The 22495-nt window shown below is 48.1% G+C and overlaps 1 protein-coding gene across 4 annotated transcripts in view; it reads left to right on the top strand.

Moving 5' to 3' along the window:
• Farp1 (FERM, ARH/RhoGEF and pleckstrin domain protein 1) overlaps nucleotides 1-22495 on the top strand; it is a 273522-nt gene that overhangs the window by 178937 nt on the left and 72090 nt on the right. For all 4 annotated transcript variants that reach the window (XM_023715164.1, XM_004631194.3, XM_023715162.1 and 1 more), the window contains one exon: nucleotides 4815-4919. In XM_023715164.1, the coding sequence (XP_023570932.1) occupies nucleotides 4815-4919 (105 nt within the window). The remainder of the gene's footprint in view (nucleotides 1-4814; nucleotides 4920-22495) is intronic.

Here is a 22495-nt window from a genome sequence, read left to right as displayed (position 1 = left end):
CTAGGTCTGTGTGGTTGCTACTTTTTCGCCTCTCAAACTTTATTGACTCATTTATGGGCCCTTTCTGAGCCGTAAAAAGCCAGTAGACTTGTAGCTTTGTAGTCTCATCATCAGTGCCCCGTGCAGTCTCCCCCAAGTGCGTGCTTTGGGGTTACTTCCAAATCTGTGCATTTAATGGCTTTTTTTTTTTTTTTTGCCAGACACATAAAGGAGCTCTTTATGCTGAGAAATCTCAGCAAATGGCACACACATGCGGTCTCCACTCATTTTCCCTGCGTGAGGAGGTCCTGCTGTCAGTGCTTTTCTTGGCTCTGATGTAAAGAAAATAGTTACTTATTTTCTTTTTCTTAAAAGTACTGTTAACAGAGTGTGCTATGAGTAAGCTTCTCTAGTTATTTCTAGATGTGAACTGTATTCTTCTGTCACTTTCCTTTGTTTGTTTATTTATGTCTTTGTTGAGACAGGGTCTCACTCTGCAGCTCAAGCTGGCCTTGAGCTCTCTCTGTAGCTCAGACTGGTCTTGAAGTCACGACGATCCTCCTGCCTCAGCCTCCCCAGTGCTGGGATCACAGCTGTGCTGCACAACACCGGGTTTTGGTATTTTTTATTGTGTTAAAATACACGTAACATAAAATAGAATTATAACTATTTTTAAGCACCTGATTCAGTGGCCTTGACACTATCTGTACTGTTGTACAGCCGTCAACTCTGTACATCTCCTGAGCTCTATCCTTTCTCTCAGTAAAAATGAATTCCCTGTTTAAGTCACTTAAGCCCTTTTGTAACTGGCTCTACCCCACATAGCAGAGTGTCCTCACGGCACCTGTATGATGGAGCTTCCAGAACTCCCTGAATCTTAGGGCTGAGGAACGTCCCATCGTAGCCCTATTTTGGATGTGGCTCCCCCCCCCCCATGTGTTTGTGCTTTGAGAGATTTGTCCTCAGTGGAACATTGTTGAGGTGCTGGGATCTCTAAAGGGTGGGGCTTCGTGGGAGGATTTAGGTCACTGGCACTGCTGCCTTTGGAAGGGAATAGGCAGTTCTTGAGAGAGCCACATAGGGTTATTATAAGCGCATAGGCCTGCTCCTCTCCAGACTCTTTGGCTGCCTGTCTTAAGATGTGATCGCTTGGTCCTGTACTCACTCTGCCCATTAGTTGGTCACCAGGTGCAAGCTGATGTTGGTTCTAAGTTCTCGAGCCTCCCAAATTAACTGTGAACTAAACATGCCTCTTTTCTCTATAAAGTCCCCCAGCCTTGGATATTTCATTATAGTGATGGAAAATTAACACACATACATAGAGCACATTTTATCTATTCATCCATGATGGATATTAGGGTTGCTTTCTGCTTTTAAGCTCTTCTGAATAATACTGCTCTATAGAGAGGCATACAAGTGTCTCTTCAGTACCATGCTTTCATAGTTCTTTTGGGTCTATACCCAGAAGGAGAATTGCTGGATCAAAAGATGTTTCTATATGTAATTTTTTCATCATGTTGTTTTCCATAGTAACAGCACCATTTTATGGTCTATGGTGTACTTTGTAACAGAGCAACTTTTTTAGTGAAGTTGAAGAACACATAAGAGAGAGAGAGAGAGAGAGAGAGAGAGAGAATATATATGAATGAATGAATGAATGAGTGAACCAGCCGGATCTAAGGTAGGAGAAACAGCTTCAAGAAGGAGCAGGAAATATTTTCCCTGCCTCTCTTCTCTGAGATGCAGAGTCTTGTACTAGGCAGTGAAGTCCTGGAACATGTCATGGGATCATGATGCCCAGAGCTGTTTTAAGTAGTATCAGCCAGGCGCACATTACGGTGTTAACCCTGAGGCCAGGGGACCTGTGAGAGGGCACTTACCCATGAAATTGTCAGCAGTGGGCACATGTAGGCCCTTAGTCATGCTCTCAGTCAGGCCGCGTGCTGGGTTTCCTTTTAGCCCTGAAGGAAGCCAACGTTCACAGGGGAACTCATAGAATACGTTATAGGCATCTGTATTATAGATGAATCTTAAGAACTATAAAACTGTCATTCAAACGGTAAGTTGATGCCTTTCCATATAAGTTTTTAATACCATAGAAAACTCATTTTCTATAAATGTGTACAAAGTAATGAATTTTAAGAAAACGTTTACCAGTTGAGACCCAGCTTGTCATCAAGACCTGGAGTCCAACTTCTACTTCAAACCTGTCATCTACAGGATGACAGTTGCATGCCACATGGGCTGCTGGTGGAGTGCGTATGGTGTTTGTAAAGCGGAGGTAGCACCATGGGCTCCAGGTCTTGGTACTACCTGGCCGTATTGCCAGGAGCAGCTTGGTATGCTCACAGAGGTCTCTGTTGAGGCTGAAAAGGGCTCAGTTTCGATGTTAACTTGCCCTCCTGTCTCCTGTGAAGTACTTAGTTTAACACCCTGGCCATAAAGACGTCCATTGTATATTGATTTTTTTTTTCCCCCTGTCTGTTTGGATTTCCAGTGTTGAACTGCCAAGTCTCCCTTCTCAGAGTCTATAAATCTAGATGAAGTCATCAGATTCCCTTAGTTCCAGGAATTCTTTGGGAAACATGAGTGCCTGCCAGCAGGGCAGATAATTGGTGGCTCATTTTTGCTACAAATCGACAATGTCAAGAATTGTGAGAAAGAAGGAAATTGGAGTTTGGTACTCCTGAGAAAGAGAAAATCATCCAGTAAAGTTCTTCCCTAGCGTCTTCATCCTTAGACTACCTTAATAATGCTTGCGTTAATGTCTACATATATTACTGGAGTCCTTGGTGTGAGAGGAGGCCCAGGATAAGTCACTATGGATTAGTTACTCATGAAGCCCTTGGGGGTATGGTGGGAGGACAGGACCCCAGGACCGGGGAGCATTTGGAAGCAGCTCCTTCTCCCCTGAGCAGCCCGACTAGGAATGCCTGCGTGCTACAGTATGTCCTAGATGGGGAGGGTTGCTGGGCCTCAGTGAGGCAAAATAAGCCTGGCAACCATGTTGCTGTCTTACATCCATTCTTCTGGATGAGTGAACCTGGGCTGGGAAGGATTTTGCTAGGGGAAAATAGGGCTTCCTGCCTATCGCCCGCGTCCCCTGCCATCTGTGTATGTGAAATGACTCCTCGTAGGACCGCAGACCAGGCCTTAGGGGTCCGCAGCTGATGAGCTGGGACAATCTGGGGAGGAATTCATGCATCTCCAGGTAGCTGTGAGCGTTCTTGGGATTTCAGTGAGGGCAGCTACGGGAGCATGCGGCTATGGGAGCATGCGGTAACATCTGCGAGGAAAATGCGTTCGTGTGCAACACTGGTGCATCTTTATTGGCCCCTCTGGACACGTTGGGACAGGCTGATGGACATGTCCCTCATTGTACTTGTCAGGCCTCAACTGTCACTGTCAGTCCTCTGGGATACTGATTGGTACCTGAAATGCCCTGCTCTTACCAGAGGGAAGGCAGATGTGTGAAACCAGGAATTGTAGGTGGTGATGTCTCTGGAACATTTGTTTTCCAGTGCTTTCCAATCTGTATAGTAGAGTTCAGTTCATTTTACCAGTAGATCTTTAGGAATCGACCAGATTGCAGAGAAACTGAGGCACATGTTCTTTGTGGTAGAAATCGGGTTCATGTGTAGATTCTTTTATGGAGTATTCCTCATGCCTACCGATTCAGTATGCAGAAGACGCGTGAGTGCTCTTGGCGTTGCTAGACACAAATAACAGAGAGTGCCAGGTTCTTTGCTTGACTCTAGCAACGTAAAGATGATTGAGGAGCCCACATTTAATTTGGGGTGCACACTCAACTGGGAACTCTAAGCCATCAGTTTATATAAACCATTCAACAAAATGGGTTGTGGATACGGGGATGAATGAAATATGACCTGTATCTTCAGTGGGTTTAATATAGACAATAACCTATATAAAGTGACCTAGTAACCTCTAGAGGAGGAAGCCAAAGAGCTATGGAGGGAGTAGGAGGGAGGCACAGAGACGTGATTTCAGCCGTCACAAGATGGCCCTGGGGTCGTGAGCTGAAAACGCATCTGCACAACTATTTGTTGCAGCTTCCTTCTAGCCAAAACTCAGAGTCAACCAAGATGCCCTTTAGTAGTTGGACGTAGAAACTAACTGAGGTGCATCCGAGTAATAGAAAAACAAAGACGTGAACTCTGAAGCCTCCAAAGACAGAGACGAGCCTGAGGTGTGTATTCTTGAGTGAAGGAAGCCAGTGTGAGCAGGCTCCTTGCTGTGTGACCCCCACTACCTGCCATGCTGTGGTGACAGTGAGATTACTGGTTGCTGGAGTCAGGAGGCATGAACAGGCGGAGGGCACAGGGATCTTAGAGGCTCACCCAGGTCCATGCAGTAAACGTCTCTGCCTGCCACCGTCTTGGTAGAGACGGGCACTACGGGTGGGTCAGCACCTGTTATGGTGCAGGGTGATTCTTCTCACAAACTCTAGACCAATGACAGTAATGGGTGACAGTAATCTTTCAACAATTGTAACAAATGGACCACACTACTGTGACGTTAGTAACAGTGGACACTGTGTGTGTTGCGTTAAGCCTAGAACTGCCCCCCAAAACCTATTGCTAGTAAAGGGAGGAATATGAGCCTGAGGTTGGGGTGGGGACAGTGTTAAAGATCTGCATCTGAGACTGGGAATAGCAGGAACTGGGTGCAGAGCAGGGACAGGGCTGGCATGCAGGCTGCCATGGTGGTGGCAGGAGCCAGCTGTGCAGGGCCCCAGGACTTGGAATCCAGAGGCATCCTTAGCGGAGGAGCAGGCTGATTGGCCTCCCCGTAACTCCTTTTGTTTCTCTCCACAGCAAAGAGCTCCGGGGAAGGTGCTGCTGGATGCGGTCTGCAACCACCTCAACCTCGTGGAAGGCGACTATTTTGGCCTCGAGTTTCCTGATCACAAAAAGATCACGGTAGGAGATGCCCAACTAATGTTGCTGTTTTACTCTCTGCTCCACTTGGGGGTAGGGAATTATCAGACGCCCCCGGAGACTTACAGAAGTAAATAGAGGGATAACACCCAGGAAACTCTCCTGAAGCATTAAAGTATATATGCAATAAAAATATAACTTAGAGTGTGCAAGGAATGCAGTTCACGCCTGTGATCAGCACACTCGGAGGATGCAGGGAAGGCTTTCTCCTCACGCTCTGTCCTCCTTCCTATTCTCCAGGAACCACCCACACGTTGTGAATGCACGTGTTCCTGTGTGCGCTGGCACAGCTCAAGGCGTGTGTGTGCAAACATGTCCCTTCACAGTGCACCAGTACAGAGGCACACTAGACGCTGTCCCTCCCCAGCCCTTCCTCCAGGGGAAAGCCTGCCTTCTCAGAGTGTCACAGCCAACCCCTTCCCTTTCACAGCCACACCCAGAGCTTGTAGCTTTCGCCATAAGCAGGGCACCACTTTTACTTTTCTTTTTAATTTCTTCCCCCACTTTTACCAATGATGCTGTGGTGAATGTACAGATATAAAGGTCTCGGTAGCTCAGATCCAAACAAAGCCTTGGCATCGCCCAGCCCATGGCATGGCAGATCATCCTGTAAAAGGCCTTAACCATTATGAGGGCAAAATTTAGAGCACGGCCTCCCAGATACTCGACAGTTGATGGCACTTCCTTAAAGTCTGGTTAGCCTGCCCTTCCTCAGCCACCTTCTAGGTCCGTTTCTATTGTGTTTCTGTCTATCTTTGGTTTCGCACATACTGAATTCCTAGAAGTTCTAGTCATTATCCTGGTGATCCAGTAAGGAGTATGTGCAGGGACCCTATATCCGGGTGGCACTGGGCTCGAGTCGGAGGCAGGAGGAGACATGTGGCTGGTGTCCATGGAGAAGGGGTGCTGTCGGCTGGAGTGGGGAACACAGAGCGTTGTAGTCAGGAAATCATGTTACAAACCTGAGTTCAAAGGCCAGTAGGAGCTTCACACTGTCCCAGACAGTGGTGCACCTTGTATGCAAAGTCCAGAAAGCAAGGCAGGCCATCTAGGAGCCTGCAAATAATCCCAGAGCTGAGGGTTTGGGGCGGAGGGCTGTGTCAAAGGTGGTGACAGTAGACGCTGACAGGTGAGAGTGTAGGGAAAGGGATAGCAAGATGGCAAGGGCTTTCTTTCAGTGCTGTTGTCCACTAAAGAAGGAGCCACATACAGAACTTTTAAGATTTCTATCCTTTATATGAACATATGTGTGTGTGTTTATATAGAAAGAGACCTGCATAGCAATTCAGGTACCAGCATCATCTTATAATTTGTTTAACTTCTGGCTGAAGGAGGAGAAGGTACTGCGGGCTGTGTGCCTGCCCCACTGAGGGCACAGAGAGAGCGGGGCCTCTGATGAGGTGCAGATCCCGGAGGAGCGTAGAGGGTGACACAGCCCCAATCCAGGGACAAGCCCTTCCTAAGGAGTGGGGCACTGGCTTCTGTCCTCAGACTGTGCCCAGAGCCATGGCACGGACCAGTCTGCCACTCACCTAAAACGGGTTGGGAGGCTGGTTTTCCCCATCTTAGCCCAGCCCTGAACACAGTCATTTTCAAATCCATATGGTAAATCTAGGCTTCCCGGTCCTGTCCTTCCCTGGTGTGGCAGAAGGCCACGGACCTGCCAAAGCTAGCCCCATATTCATTTTTTCACCTGACAGGTCCCCTGCTATGTTGGGCACTGCACGTGGTAGGACAGAAGAAATACAAGATCAAATGTCAGGTGGTAGGTAGTTCCCTTCATGAGAAGCGCCAGGCTTATAAGGGAGTCCAGGAAACAAATCATTACAGTACAGCAGGTTCAGACTTTGTTGTACAGAGTGTTGTTTCATAAGCTCATTTTATGTTAAAATAATGGTTCTCAGAACACCAGAAGACGTGTTGTCTTATTATTTCTAACAAGCCTGCGGAGGGCCTGCCTGAGTTGCTGCGGGCTGCTAACGACCTTCCTGGTTCCAGTCTTGTCCATTCCCAGCCAGCTGGACCTGCCTTTCCACACCAGAAATCAGTGATTGTGTTTGCACTTTGTATTAGAGGGTGCTAAGGTTCTGGGACTTGTTCCATACCCGGGCCTACCAATTACTTCATGGCTGAGCTGGGATTGTAATGGTGTCCTTCTGACTAAATCTTTTTTAGTAACTGGGGGAGCTTCTCTTTTAAGTGTTTTTATGTATTTGGTACAGGGTCTCACCTCACAGCTCAGACTCATGATCCTCCTGTTTTCAGCATTCCCAGCGCTGGGATTATAGGCATGCACCACCATGCCCAGTCTCAGTGGCTGGCTCAGTGCGTCTGGGGGCAGGGCCAGCATGGCAGGTGGTGCTGGGTATTGAACCCTGGTCCCTGCGCTTGCCTAAGCAGCTGCTTAGTCCACTGAGCCATCTTTCCAGCCCTGAGAGCTTCTCTTTTAGTAGGCTGACTTCTTTTGAGTTTTCATCAGGCTTGGTTTTTATGAGTTGTGCTATTGCTTAGGTGTACATTTGGCTGCAAAATGGAAAAAACCGTATTAGTGATGAATAAAGAAATAGGTCTTTATTTACTGTATCTAAAACAAAAATGGAGGCTTGGAGGACATAGCTCAGTAGTAGCCCACATGCAGGCCATGGGGGGGGTCAATCACCAGGACACCCCTCCCCCAAGTAATCCAAATACCGTACAGTGTGCAAGCCACAGTGCACCTGTCACATACCTGGGGGTTCTAGTCCTTTGATACAACAGCAACCAGGGCCTGTTCCTTCTTCTCCTGAAATTTATACTGTAGAGCAGAAAATGAGCAAACTTTGTTGGAGGAGGTCCAAAAATCTCTCAGGCCCTCAGGTCTCTGTTGTATAACTATTTAAACCTGCTTTTGTGGATAAGAGCAGCCATAGACAATAGGTAAGAGAATGGGTGTGGGTTTGTTCCATTAAAACTTTAGACTAGACTGGCCAGGTAGCTCAGTGGACTAAAGCACCTGCCTAAGTGCCTGCCTTAGTGGGACCACGTTCACTTCCTGGCATGCCAGGCCAGGCCCTGCCCCCAGTGCACGCTGAGATACACTAAGACTAGGTGTGGTGGCATATGTCTATAATCCCAGGGCTTGAGAGGCTGAAAACAGGAGAATCACTACAAGTCCAATCTGTGTAGTGAGACCCTTTAGACCTTGTACTAAAATGCATAATGAATGAATGAATGAATGAATGAATGAATGAATGAACGAACAAATGAACATGCCTGTAGTCCCGCACGCTGGGAAGCCAGGGCAGGATTACAAGTTCGAGCACAGCCTGGGCAACCTAATGACTTACAGAGAACCTGTCTCAGAAGTAAAAGGGTTTCTTTTTTTCCATTTCTTTCCTTCTTTTTTCCATTCCTTTTTCGGTTGTTTTGAGGCAGTGTCTCGCCACGTAGTTCACGCTGTCCTTGCCTTCACTGCGGCGTGGTGAACTTGAACCAGTCATCAAGTTCATGATGATCCTCCTGCCTTGGCCAACCAGCTGCTGGGACACAGGCATGTGCCACGGTGCTTGGCTCAGAAATAAAATTTAAAAAGGTTTGAGGATGTAGGTTAGTGCCAAGCTGTGCATTTAGTGAGCCAGTACTGGGGGTGGGGAGGAAAGCAGCTGGATTTATGAGGTAGGAGCTGTGCTTTGCAAATGCCTGTTCTAGTGTCTTAACTGTGCCGGGCACCATATAGATTTATTCTAAATATTTCATTATTTCCTGTTCTGTCCCTTCTTGGGATGAAGAAGTTCAGCCTTAAAAGATACCAAGTGGTCTTTATGAAGGCCCACAGTCAGGTAACTGGGGTGAGGGTTCAAGTTCTGTCCCATAAATACATGTTCATGGTCAGCGATCAATTCTGACCGTGTCTCGGTATTTTACAGCTGTCCATGGCAGACCCCCCCACCCAAGAGAGTTCCATTTTAAATGACCACCAGGTCATTTAAACATTAGAGGGTACAGTGTGGCTACAGGTGGAGTAACTGGGGTGCTGGCTGGGTCTCGTTTCTAGAACTTGGGTGCTGTCCAGTTCAGAAACAGCTAATGTGCTATTTACCATCGTCATCTTTTTCTTTTTTGTTCTTTCTTCCCCCTGGGGGTTGAGCCTAGAGCCTTTGCACTGAGCTGCATCCCCTTCCCTATTTATTTGTTTACTTATTTATTTGTATTATTATTTGGAGATAAGGTGTTGCTAAATCACTAGGCTGCCTAGGCTCGGCTCATCCTGCAAACCTGAAATTTTGCCCACTGAACAACAAGCCCACCCCGTGCCCAGCTTTCTCTTCCTAATAATTTGACTGCTTTAGATTGTGCCAGGTAACCAGAGCCTTCGCTGTCGGTCTCTTTGTGATTGGCTTATTCCGCATGGGATCTTCTGTATAACAGGCCATTTTTTTTAATGCTGAGTCCTATTTCCACTGTGGTCAAGCACTGCACCCTGTGTACCTGCCTGTCCTTGACACTTGGGCTGCTTCTGCCTGGGCACTGTGAGCAGCGCCACCAGGGACACAGGCCTGCACCTCTGTGGTTTCTGACTCTGGGGCTGGGAGAGGCCTTCCGCTGACCCCACTGGGGAGGGTGCGTGCACAACTGCCCAACGCAGGGCTGCCACAGCATGTCTGGCCTCTTTCCCAGGGTGTGATATACAGGAAACTAGGTCCTTAGATGCGACGCTGTTGACTCCAGCTAATTTGAATTCCTGCTCAGCGCTCTATCCTCCTTGTTGTCATTTCTACTCACATGAATATGCAAACCAGAACGCGTTTTTGCCTGTTCTCCTCTCTCCTTTTCTTTCCTTCCCTCCTTTCTTTCTTTGCAGGGCCACTCTTGGTGCATGCCAGGTAAGCACTCCACTCTACCACTGGGCAACGACCCCAGCCCAGAGCATTTTTCTTCATATAAGTCTGGGAAAGTTGATTGAGAAAGTGAGCACTTTCCACAGTCTAAGACGTGTTTCTCAAGGTCATCAGTAAGCACATGCTAATTATTACATAATCAATTGTGCACTACCCTTAATTAGATGTGTCCTGTGGCTTCCCAATTAACAAAGGCGATTGCTGTGTTTACAGCAAGTTTGGCCTGCTGTTGTCCTTGGGTCCAGGCAGCTGTCCCTAAGGATGACTCTACATGCCAGAGAAGTCTTTTAATCAGCTTTTGAGAAAAAAAAAAAAAAAATAGACATTGAGTGCACAGAGTTAATATGTCAACTAGCTGCTGCGGTGCCTGAAGGCTCATAAAAGGCCTGAACGGTGTCCAGTCATTGTGGAAGGGTCCAGGGAACTGACCCACTTGGCAGGATTCTTACTCACTGGACACCGAAGGCTGAGGTTGTGGTCTCACAGAGGAGTGGAGCCTGACTGAAGCCTGTCAAAGGGAGAGGCCTCGTTATACCCACTTCTGCCCTCACAAGACAGTGGTAGCTATGAAGGATGGCTAAGCAAATGGATCAAGCTCCGTTCCACTGTAATATCGACAGTGGTCGTGAAAACTGGAGTTTCATGTGGTTTTACTTGTCATGAAATGTGATTCTTCTTTTGGCCTTTTAAACCATTTAAAAGTGTAAAAGACAGCCTAGAATCTCAACACGGGAGGCTGAGGCAGGAGGACCTCTGAGAGTGTGAGACCAGCCAACAAGACCCTGTCTCAAAAAAACAAAAGAGTCTCGTAGCTGATCCTTGCCCCTCCAAGAGAGATCACAGGCTGAATGTGGCTTGTGAACTTTGTTGTACTTTGAGGTGAGTGTCTGTCCTCACAGACAAATGGCCAAAATGTGACATTTTGCAGTGAACAAATTCAGGGGAGCACGGAGCCCAGGCATGTGTGTTCTCTTCAGCACTTGCTGCTTCTCCCCGGAGGTCTCCGTCTCCGGTGATTACACAGATCTTCACAGCCTCGAGAGCCCTGGGAGTCACATTTGCCTCATCAGCCTGCAGAGCACAGAGGCAAGTTCCGCTCGTGGCCTCTAAATCTTGGTGTAAACATTTCACTCCGTCCTTTGGCGGCTGGGTGGATTCCTGACTTCCTTGGCTGTGCTTTATCTGAAAAGCAGAAGTCAAAGCTGCCCGTTCTACACGGTTGTCATGGGCATTGATTCAAATGCTTTGAGAGGAGCCCAGCGGGGCCTGAGTGCCATAGTGGGACCCAGGCTCCTCCTGTTCCGTTCCCCAGCCTAGTGTGGAAGGCCACCAGCTCTTAACTGAACACCCTTCACCGGTGACACCATTGTGCTTGCTCATACATAATTGTAGAGCTCAGGAGGAAAGGTGGCTTTCTGTCGCTCATTTTTGTCTGCTCTGTGTCAGGAAGGGCTTTGACCCTGGCAGGCATGCTTTCGAGGGGTATGAGGTCATGGCCGTGCGGCTCTTTGGCATGACAGGTGTCCCTGGCCTATCCCCTTTTATTTCTGCACGGCCCTGGCCTGTGACCTCCTCCCTCCCAGGGCATTGCTGAGTCCATTGCAAGCCCTGTGGGGTCTTGAAAGAAATGGCAGGTGCACAGGATGATGACAGTCATGGGACTGGGGACAGCCTGAGGGCGTAGAAAGCCAGCACAGGGTGGGGTGCCGGGGGGCTCTTTCACACACAGAGCAGTGCAGTGTGACAATGGCTGTGTTAGTGGAACAGGCCCCAGACAGGTACAACTCTCCTCAGTCAAGGATGACACCCTTAACAATTTGTTAAGAGGGTAGATCTCTGGTTAAGTCTTCTTAACTACATTTTTAAAAATTCAGTGAGGCAGCCACAACACCCCAGAGACATCCTTTGAAATGGATTTTTCCAAGGTCATGGGAATTAAATGAATGACCTTAAAGTAGGTAAAAGTGAATGGCTGCTGCTGCTGCTGCTGCTGTTGCTGCTGCTGTTGGGGCTGCTGCTGCTGCTGCTGCTGTTGGAGCTGCTGCTGCAGCAGCCTGCACCTGGGGTCTGTGGCTGAGCCACTCTTGCTAAGGAGGATCTGCACAGCTCACGGTCTCCCCAGGTCAGAGCCGTGGAGCAGAAGTCTGGCTGCTCTCTAGAACTTTCCTTTGCACATATCAGGCACACCAGGTGTGGCCTTGGGGTAGCCTGCGCCACACTCGACTGCACCTTGCTTTATTGATCCATCTTTAGGATTTTTTTTTTATTTATTTAAAGTTTTCCTTGTAAATAAATAAAACACGTCTCAGTTCTTAATCTACGCTTTATTCACAGAGTTCCTTTGTGTGCTGATGTCATTGGGTGAGGGCTGGGGTTGTAGGCTAGATAGCGGGGTCTTGGTGACCCTCACCAAGTAGGAAGCATGTTCCTGGGTCTGAGAGCAGTGGTGAATTATCTGCAGGAGGAATTTGGACATGTTCTGAGTGTCTGATTGGAAGTAAGGAAGGTTAATAGAATGGAAAGTTAGAAATCATTGAGGGGGTGCCGGGGAGAAGGCTCAGTGGAATAAGCATTTCCTTGGAGTTCAATCCTCGGTTCTGCAGAAAAAAAGAAATCATTGAAAGGGCAGGTTAGAAACCTTTTGTTTTTGTGATACTGGGGGCTGAACTACTTCCCAGCCCCCTCCCTTCTAGGGTCTTGTAAAGTTGCTAAATTGCCCAAACTGGGTTTGAGCCTGTGATCCTCCTGGCTCGGCCTTTAGAATACTAGGATTAAAGATGTGGACCACCGTGCCCTGCTTCTCGCTCACACACCACCCTGAGTAACAGGCGTGGCCACTGTACACTGGGGCAGTGGTTGCTGAAGCCTGACCCCGGGACACAGCTGCAGTCTCACCCCGTTCCTCTGTAGGGTCTTAAGTGGCCTTTGTGTTCTGAACATGCTCAACTTTGAGACTACTTCACTGAGGTCTTAACTGTGAGACAGGTAAATTCTACCACAATGAAAGCCTATTTATTTGGTTTTTGTTTGTTTGTTTGTTTGTTTGTTTGTATTTTCGTACAAGGTCTACAGGGTCTCACTATGTAGATCGGACTCTAGTAATCTGCCTGTGTTCAGCCTCCCAAGAGCTGAGATTACAGGCACGCACCACCATACCAAGTCTCAATTGCTGTCTCAGCATGCCTTGGGGGTTTGAACAGCACCCTGGGAGTCGAACCCTGAACCCCAGCCACTGCTCTGCCTAAGCAGGCACTTTAATCCACTGACCCATTTGGCTGGCCCTAGAAGACTATTAGTAAGGAGGGTTTTCATAGCATTCCACAAATCTGAATTTGTTGTAGCTTCATTTTCATTTAGTTTGAAACACTTTCTCTTTCCCTTTGATTTTCTCTTTGCCTAGATTTTGTTTCTAAATATGTGAGACTAATCTACAGATCTTTCTTGTGTTAGCTTTTATTTTGGGGCAGTACTGGGGATTGAACACTGGTCCTTACAGAGTTACATCTCAGTTTTTCTTTTTTCTTTTTCTTTTTTTTTGCGGAACTTGGGATTGAACTCAGGCCCTTGCACTTGCCAGAGAAGCACTTATTCCCCTGAGCTATCTCCCCAGCCCCTCAGTTTTTTCTACTTGATTTTTTTTTTTTTTTTTTTTTTTTTGTATACTGTGAATTAAACTCAAAACCCCATGCTTGCCAGGCAGGTACTGTGCCACTAAACTCTGTCCTCAGCCCTTGATATTTTGAGCCAGGGTGTCCCTAAGTTGCTAAGTTGCCCAGGCTGGGTTTGAATTTGTCATCCTCCTGCCTCAGCCTCCTAGAGTGCTGGGATTACAAGTGTGCTCCACCACGCCTGGCTTTGTTGGATTGTACTATGGTTCCATGGTGGAATGTAACTTGTATAATATGAAGCTTCTTAAATAATTTACTGATACTTATGTTCCAGATTATAACATTTTGATAAGTAGTTTATATACACTGGGGGAAAATACTAATATGTGATAAGTTTAACAGCATGTCTGTCAACAATGGACTGTTAAGGGCCGGGGAGATGGCTCAGTAGAATAAGTGCTTCCCTGGCAAGCACAAGGGCCTGAGTTCAATCCCCCATTCTGCAAAAAAAAAAAAAAAAAAAAAAAAAAAAAAAAAAAAAAAAAAAAAGACTTATATGATTGTGGTCCCACAAGCTAGCAAAGGCTGAAAAATGCCAACAGCCTGGAGAGCTCTCGTTTACAGCGCACACTTTCTTCGCATGGCTATGGAGCTCCTGGTACGAGCAAACCTCCAGCGCTAGCAGCTGTTGAAAGCGTATCTCGCACATCCCGCTACCTGCGAGGTACCTGGCACTTGGTAAGGACGAGTGACTGTGCTACTGGGTTACGTACCTACAGCACGGTGTTACTTCTGTGGCCAGTGCCTCACAGAAAAGCGAGCGCACTTGTCTGTGCAAAATGGTCTGGATTCGACTCCACAGCAGCCACACGCACCTCATGCTTGCATCATGCAGTCACACGAGTGACTGACTGGACCGTCCCTCTCGTTCAAGTACACGCCGATGTCTGCCTAACCTCGCAGGCCATGTGTCCTGCCAGGCTGCATCGCATATTCCATATGTGTAAGTCAGTTAGATCGACTGGTGGACGGTGTGGTCCAGGTCCTCTCTGCCCTGGGCTCCTGGTTCTGGCTTTGTCAGTCATCGAGAGTGGATGCTCTGTAGGTCTGCGGGCATCCTCATCTTTGTTCCTCTGTGCGTGAAGCGTCTTTTTCCTCTGGCTGCCTTTGAGGGTTTCTCTTGACCACCGTTGGGAGCTACTTGAGTCTGACGTGCATTTGTGACGCTTCTCAGGCTGCGGCTTCCTGAGTTCCCTGGCTCCCCATTGATCGTTTTAATCACATTGCAAGAATGATTAGCTATTATTTTTCCTAATACTTTCCCTCCTTTTCTCATGCCTCCTCCTTCAGGACAGGTTAGGGGCTCTGTCTGGTGCTTGATGCTGTTCTGTAGTTGGCTGATGCCGGGTTTCACTTTGAAAGGCTCCTCTTGCCGGGACTTTTGGTCTGTTTCGCTCTGCAGTGTCTGACCCACTGTAATCTTATCCCGTGTGCTTTTTACCTCCCATAATACAGTTTTCACTCTAGAAATTTAGTTTAGGTCTTTTCCATAGCTTCTGTATCTCAGGTGAAATGCAGTTATAGTGATTGTTTTCATGTCTGATTCTGTTTTGTTTTGTTTTGTTTTGTTTTGTTTTTTTTTTGGCTGGCTCAGTCTGCCTTAAGGGTGGGCCTGGTGTGTCATGTGGAGCTGAGGATCGAACCGCGGTCCCCTGCACCTGAGTGTGCCCAAGCAGGCACTTTAAACAGCCGAGCTATCCCATAAGCCCTGATTCTGTCATCTTTGTGAGTTCTGGATTAGTTTTGATATTTTTGCTTTGTGGTTCTTCTTCTTTTTTTTTTTTTTTTTTTTTTTTTTTTTCTGATTTATCCTGTTTTATTTATTTATTTATTTTTTCTTTTCAAAGTTTCTTCTTTCTTTCTTTGTTTTTGTCTCTGTATGGGTCATATTATCCTGCTTCTTATATCTGGTAATTTTTTTATTGGGTGCTAGATATTGTGAACTTTACCTTGTGTGGAGGTGGGCTGCTTGAGGATTTCAGCAAATATTATTGAGTCCGCATGGGACGCAGTGATTGAGAAACTGTTTTTTTAAACTTGCAAGACCCACTACACAGAGCGCTGTGACTACTCCTGGCTACTAAAGCAGGTCTTGAATACCTCGCTGAGCTCCATGCGTCTCAGCGCTTCCTGCTCCGCTGGCATTCCGGGCCCTTGGCAGCCCTGGCCTGCCCCTCCTCAAGCTTTCCCCGGGTTTATCCCAAATGTCTATCCCTCCTGAGGTTCTCAGCCCCTAACTCACGGAGTTTCCAGGTTCTACCTGGTTTCCTCCCGCTACACTCTGGCCTGGAAACAAACCCTAACCGGGGGCGGGGAGGCAATGGCAGGAATCGTGTTTTATTTTTCATGTTCTCTTTGTCCAGGGTCTACTGTGCTACGTTTTCTTCTTAAACAGTCCCTGTCACTCCATTTTGACCAGAAGTAGAGCTCTTTATAAAAACTAACAGATTTTTGAAAAGCCACATGTAGCAAATTTTTAAAATATAATCAGAAGTCAAATTAATAAAATAAGCATTTTATTGCAGATGAAAATTTCAATCAAATCATTTCTTCTAAAGCCTCGCCTGAAGAAACACTAGATTATTGAATGAATTCTAGACTCTGTATGCTTCATCTATAACACATATTTTATTTATTTTTTTTATTTTTTATTTTTCAACAAATAATACACTGCATATATTCTTCTTAGTGGTTAATTGCTGTACAAGATGTGGACTTGTGATCCTATTTACAAACACCATTAGAACAAATCATTCTATTCATTAACAGAATGTAACTATATATCTATCCCAACCACTTTGAATACACAGATACAAAATGGACATTCATAGGTATACCCCATTTTTTCTAAGTTCCGTTATTGAATATTATAGGTGTGTAAACTCAGCAAAATATTCTAAAAGAGTCCAGTAGCCCATATTAGCATTGGGTCTTCTGTTTAACTGGCAATGTCAGAAATTATTGACCTGAGTCCCCCACAGCTCAACTTAACAGCATGGCTTTATTTCTTATAATTTTGTCTTCATACTTTTCTGCTGGATGGTTAAGACCAAGGTAAAGCAGGACCTATGCAACAAGAGTTGTAGCTTTTTGGTCTGAGAAGGTCAGTGAAATGCTCTCAGGATTTGTCCTGAGATCCTATACCTCAGATTGTAGAACCTTTATCAGTGCAGCCATGTGGATGAGTCACGGCCAATGCTTGGCCAATGTGCTCTCTGTGAAAGCCTGAGAGAGTGTCTTCTCCCCATGTGACTATAACACATATTTTATATGGCTCCTGTATGTCTTATAGGTGACCTTGGCATTTTGGGATTATATGCAGTTTTGGTTTTTAAACCAGAATTTTAAGCAGTAAGAGAGCTTTTTTTTTTTTTTTTAAAAAAAAAAAAAAAACCTGTTTATTTTTTATTAGCCTGCTTGCAGCTCGTAGCAGTCACGTTCACGAGGAACCCTTGCACACACGACACATCTTCCTTTTTTTCCATCCTCTTCTCTTTCCGTCCCTTCTCCCTCCCTCTGCCTCTCGGCTCCCTTCCCGTTTGCGAAAGAGCTATTTCCCTGCTTCTTGTTCTTTTAGTTTCCTCCTTATTGTATTTTTGGTAGAAATCATGTGATATGTAAGCTTGTGCATTTGATTTATTTACATAGCCCTGTGGCATCCTTTTTCCTGCAAATGACCTTGCTTTCTTTGTGGCAGTGTAGTACTCCATTTGGGGTGAGGACCACATGTGCCTTATCCACTCCTCAGCTGATGGAAATGTGGGTTGCTTCCAAGGTTAGTTTCAGTGAGTTGGGCCACCGTGCCCACGGGTGTATGTAAGTCGCTGTAACGTGAGCTGTAACTTTTCAGGAAGATGCCAGCTTTTTATAAAAGTATGAAAAAGTTTTTAATACTAAGTACGGGTACTCAATAAAGAGAAGAGCTAACCTTTTGGTGGGTCCTTTAGCTGAAGAAGGAAGAATATTATGTTGCAGAAAAGGCAGACACTTGGGGTGAACCCAGCTTGAAGTAGAATTCGAGCTGTGTGACCATGGACCGCTAAATACATGCTTTGCATGTGCCTTGCGTCTCCTGCAGCTGCCTGTGTTGTGCATGTTATGTGAGGACGTGTAAAGAGTCTACTCAGTGCTTGGCTCAGAGTATAAAGAGCCTACTCAGTGCTTGGCTCAGAACAGGTACTCAAGATGTGTCAATCCCTTTCCTGCCTCCTGTCTGATATCCTGTCACCAATGCTTTTTAAAAAGATCCTTTGGGGCTGGGAAGATAGCTCAGTAGCCTAAGTGCCCGCATGGCAGGTGCAGGGATTCAGGTTTGTTCCCCAGTACCTCATGCCATGCTGGCCCTGGGCACACTGTGTCAACCACTGAAACTGAGCGTGGTGGCACACACCTGTAATCCCAGTGCTGGGAGGCGGAGACTAGAGGATTGCTGGGAGGCTGAGCTACAAAGCAAGACCCTGTACCAAAAAAATAGATGAAAGATTTTCTAAAATAAAATAAAAAGACCCTTTGTAAAATGCTGTACATATTCCCATTGCCTGCAAAATCCACCTAAAATATTGTCCACTAGAATAACAGAGGAGAAAAATGTTTAGCGAGAAGAAAGCGTTGGGGACAGTGATTTATCTCACCTTGCCTTTGAGACATTGGCATGAAAGCATTTCTTGGTGCACATGTTTAGAAAGTGAGCTGTAACATTAGAGCCAGGTTGGTGAAAGGGCAGGATGGGGGCCTGAGTGTGGTTGTGCTGGAGAGGCGGGCGGGAAGGTGATTCGAACCTCGATCAAAGAAGGTGGCTGCTCTGGGTAGGATTGTGAGCACCCCAAAGCTCACGCTGAAGCCCCACTGCTCAGCAACTTGGAATGTGAGCATCATCAGGAGACGGAGTCCTTCCGTTCGGGTGGCCCTAGCTTAGCTAGACTGGCATCCGCCCTGGACCTATAGACCCCAGGAGTGGACACGCTGTGCACAGGACAGGCCTGTGAGGACACAGCCCTCATAGCCTCAGAGAAGGCCTCAGGGGGGACCCACTGCCAACACCGTGGGCCTCGTGCGTGTCTGTTGTGTGAGTCCCCCGGACGCTGGCAGTTTGTTAGAGCAGCCTGGGCAGATGAAGGCAGTCGGCCTGCAGGTCTTAGCGCGTGAAGTCACTGACCGGTCAGCACGGTCACCTCCCTCTCAGCAGCCTCTTTTTCCTTCTGGCCTTTCCTGGCTCCCCGTGCATTGTGGCTAAGTGCCCCATGGCGAGCTTCTCCTTACACTCTGCAGACGCCAGTCTTGGTGGGCCACAGTGAGGGTCACGCAGCCGGGGGTGCTTGCTACCCAGGCTGCGCTGGTGATGGCATGATCGACCCCTAAGCAGCATTGCTGCTCGGCTCTGCCGCCACCAGGCGGATGAGCTCAGGCCAATCTTATGTTCTCAGGCCTGCATGGTATAAAACCACATGCTCACTTGGCTCGAGCTGGTACTTGTGTTTGATGCTTTCCACCGAAATGCCAAAAACAGAGTAGGAATGTTTAAAAACAATCCATAAAATTGGCAAATACATTGCCAAGCGCCATGGATCTGCCCCATCAGGTTCAGGCAAGTTTCTGGCTGCAGCACGTACCACAGGGACAGTCCCCGGAGCCAGATGTGGAGGCGGAAGGAGCAGAGGCAGGGCTTCAGGAGGGCTCTTAGCAGCCAGAGATGCCCCAGTCTCCACCCGGCTCAGACTCCCACGCAGTGCAGAGACTTCAGGCCTTCTCCACTGTGCTGTCCAGGCCTGACTTTCTGGGAGAGGAAGAGGGCATCGCTGAGGACCCATCTGCTCTCAGCCTGTTACCTGTCATAACAGAAGAGCTGTTCTTTCTGTCCTCAGGCCTGGGCTTTGTCCCCTTTGGCTCAGTTGCGAAACCTTTCTACCCCTTCTGTGCATCCGGCTCAGTCTGATTAGAAGCTAGCAAATGCCACAGAGCTCGTATTCAGCTCCTCAGCCCCCCTCCATTCTGTTGCCTCTGGCTTCAGGGAGAAGCTTCTCAGTAAAGCCAGGTGCCCACTTCACCACTGCTGGGCTCCCAGACCCACCCCTAGGCTGGGTGACGTGGGTGTGCAGCTCACATAGTCTTTCCTGCAGAAAACCTTTCTGCTGGGCTGGCCAATAGCTCAGCAGATTAAAGCGCTAGCAAGCAGGCGCAGGGGCGTGGGGTTCGATCCCCAGGCCTGTCATGCTGGCCCCGCCCCTGGGGTACATTACAGCAATTGAGACTGGATGTGATGGCGCACAGCTAAATCCCAGCTCTTGGGAGGCTATAAACAGGCAGATCACTATGAGTCCGATCTAGTAGTGAGACCCTGAACACCCTGTAGACCCTTCTCTAAAATACAGGAAAAACAAACAAACAAACAAACAAACCCTTTCTTCTGCTGGCTTCCAGGATACAGTTCTCTCTTCACTTTTCTTCAGTCCTCTTCTACTCCTACCTGACTGACTGTTTCTTAGTGGGATATGGTCTGAAGGGTTTTGTCTCTGTAAAATTTGTATGTTGAAATCCTAACCCTCAGGACAGTAGTAGGAGGAGGAGACAGGGCCTTTGGGTGGTCCTGAAGGTGGAGCCCTGGTGAATGGGCTCAGTGCCCTTAAGAAGGAGGCCAGTGGGAGCTTTTTATCCCCGGCACCCTGTGAGGACATGGCCTCAAGCCTGTGAATCAAGAAGCAGCCCTCACCAGACTTCCAATTTGCTAATACCTTCATGTTGGGCTTGTCGACCTCTAGGTGAGCCATCCGTTTCTGTTGTGAGCCCCCATCTGAGGGTTGTGCACCAGCAGCGCTCCAGGATGGCCTTCTGTGGGTGCCCTGTGGGCCACTGCACCTTCCGTGGGGCTGAGCTGGTGGCAAGGTCTAGGTGTGAGCTCTCCTACCTGCACCTCCTCTGAGTACCAGCTGAAATGTAGTCCGCTGTTCCCATGTTGCCCTTTCCTGGATGGTGCCCGGGCACCGTGAAAACCAGGCTGGCCGAAGCCTCCCGGCCTTGGTCCTCTCCAGGGTTCCCTGACTGAGCTCAGGGCTGCTTCCTCCTAGGTGCTGTGGCAGAACTCTCGTGCCCTCCGAGCACTGCCCCCTCCTTCAGCCACTGCGCCCAGCCCATCAGTGAATTCCATTGCTTTTGTATCCCTTAGATTTTTCTTGAATGCACCTATGGTTCCCTACTGTTTCTGTCCTTCAGGGCCAAAAAAGTCACTCAGTCTTACTCCCTGTCAGAGGTTTTCACACTACCCAACAAATGTCTTTTAAAATGCAAGTCTAATTGTGTCAGCCCCGTATGTAAAATCCTTCCCATTGCTCTCGGGACAGGGACTACGCACCTTAGCATAGCCAGGTGGGGACTGGTCCCTTCCTGACCCGCCAGGCCTGCTCTGCAGCTGTGGTGGTTGTCTTAGCCATGGTTGTAAGAGGATACCTGAGACAGGGCCATTTACATAGCAGCTCATAGCTGTGGAGGGGAAAAGGCCGACGTCAGGTTCCTGGCTCTGGCCTGTGCCTTCTTGTTGTGTGGTAATCATGTGGCGGGAGGTGAGAAGGAGGACGGGACACTGACAAGCTCAGAAGGGGCCAGACTCGCCCTTTGGTGATGCGTCCCTTCTCGATGGTGGCATTAATGAGCTCTGTCCTCCAGCCTCCCTCCTCTCATGGGTCCCACCTGCTAATACTGTCACAGTGGAGTCAACCTTGCACACGAGCTTGGAGCGCCATGATGACCCTCAGGCCTCTAACTGCCTGCTGGCTGCTTGCGTCCCTCCTTCTTGTCTCTGCGCAGTGCCACTTTGGGGAGGTCACCCCCATCACACTCCTCCTGTGTGCACAGTCTGTGTGTTTCATGTCTGAAGAGTTTGGGCTCTGAGTAAGGCCTTAAAAAACGTCCTGAAGGGCCGGGGAGATAGCTCAGTAGAATAAGCACTTGCCTGGCAAGTGCAGGGTCCTGAGTTCAATCCCCAGTTCCACAAAAAACCCGACCTGGCTGGGACTGATAGAGCTAGGCCATTCTGAGAGAGCAAGGGCTGAGAAATACACATACACTAACCCATGCACAGCCAGACCTCTCCCTCCTGCCTGTCCACCCGGGCTGCAGGAGGCCTCTGCCTGCATGTTCACAGAGCCAGGTACAAGCACCCGGGACCACTGTGATACCTTAGAGCCCGCCGGAGCTGTCCAGACCAGCCAGTCCTGAGCTGTCCCCAGCCCTGCCAGCCTTTCCCACAAATCCCAGGACAGGTGTGGCCTCTGCGCACCTGTGGCTCTCTCCCCTTCCACCTCCTGACTGCCCCGGCACTTCCCAGGAGCATCTTTCTCGTATCCTCCGCCCCATGAGAATGATGGCTCTGCCCTCCTGAGACTGCTCCCTTTCCTTTTGTGGCTGTCCCCGAGTGGCTGTCACATGAGAGCACACGGAACATACGAGGGCCAGTGGTCCCTCCACCCCGGTCCTGACACACAGGGTCCTGCCAGTGCGGACTCTCCTCGCTTGCTCCTGCCTCTGGTCCTTCTCTCCTTTGGCTGGGAAGGTCTTTCCAGGCCGTCTTCTTCACTAGACTGTAAGCTCCTTGGAGCAGGGATCCTGATTTTTTCTCATCATTGTGCTCCCTAGAGCTTAGCAGAGAACAAGTGTTTTTGTTTCGTTTTGTTTTTTGTACACTGAATAAATAAGTTGGAAGAACAGGGCCTGAGTTCCAACTTGAGACAGCTCTTCTTGGTTTTCTTAGCAGTCTCAGGCAGAGATTCTTTTGTACCCTTTCTGTCTCTTAGGATTGTTAGAAGAAGAAAGCAATATATCTTATAACAATGCTTCCTGTTCTAAATTACTGTACTCTCCCATTCGGAGTTAAGGTTTTGAAGCCCAACAATGGAGATGGTTGACTAGCGCCATCTTTTCTCTTATGGCAGCATGGGCTGGGGAATACAGAAATGGGGGCTTTGTTGTTAGAGTCTTGCTTGTTTGAAAAGGTGATGGGGAATGTTAAACTGAATGAGGAGAC

The sequence above is a fragment of the Octodon degus genome, unplaced genomic scaffold, assembly GCF_000260255.1.
Source record: "Octodon degus isolate 3935 unplaced genomic scaffold, OctDeg1.0 scaffold00039, whole genome shotgun sequence".
NCBI classification, from domain to species: Eukaryota; Metazoa; Chordata; class Mammalia; order Rodentia; family Octodontidae; genus Octodon; species Octodon degus.
The sequence above is the reverse complement of the archived record's forward strand: the minus strand, read 5'-3'. Positions and strand labels throughout refer to the sequence as shown.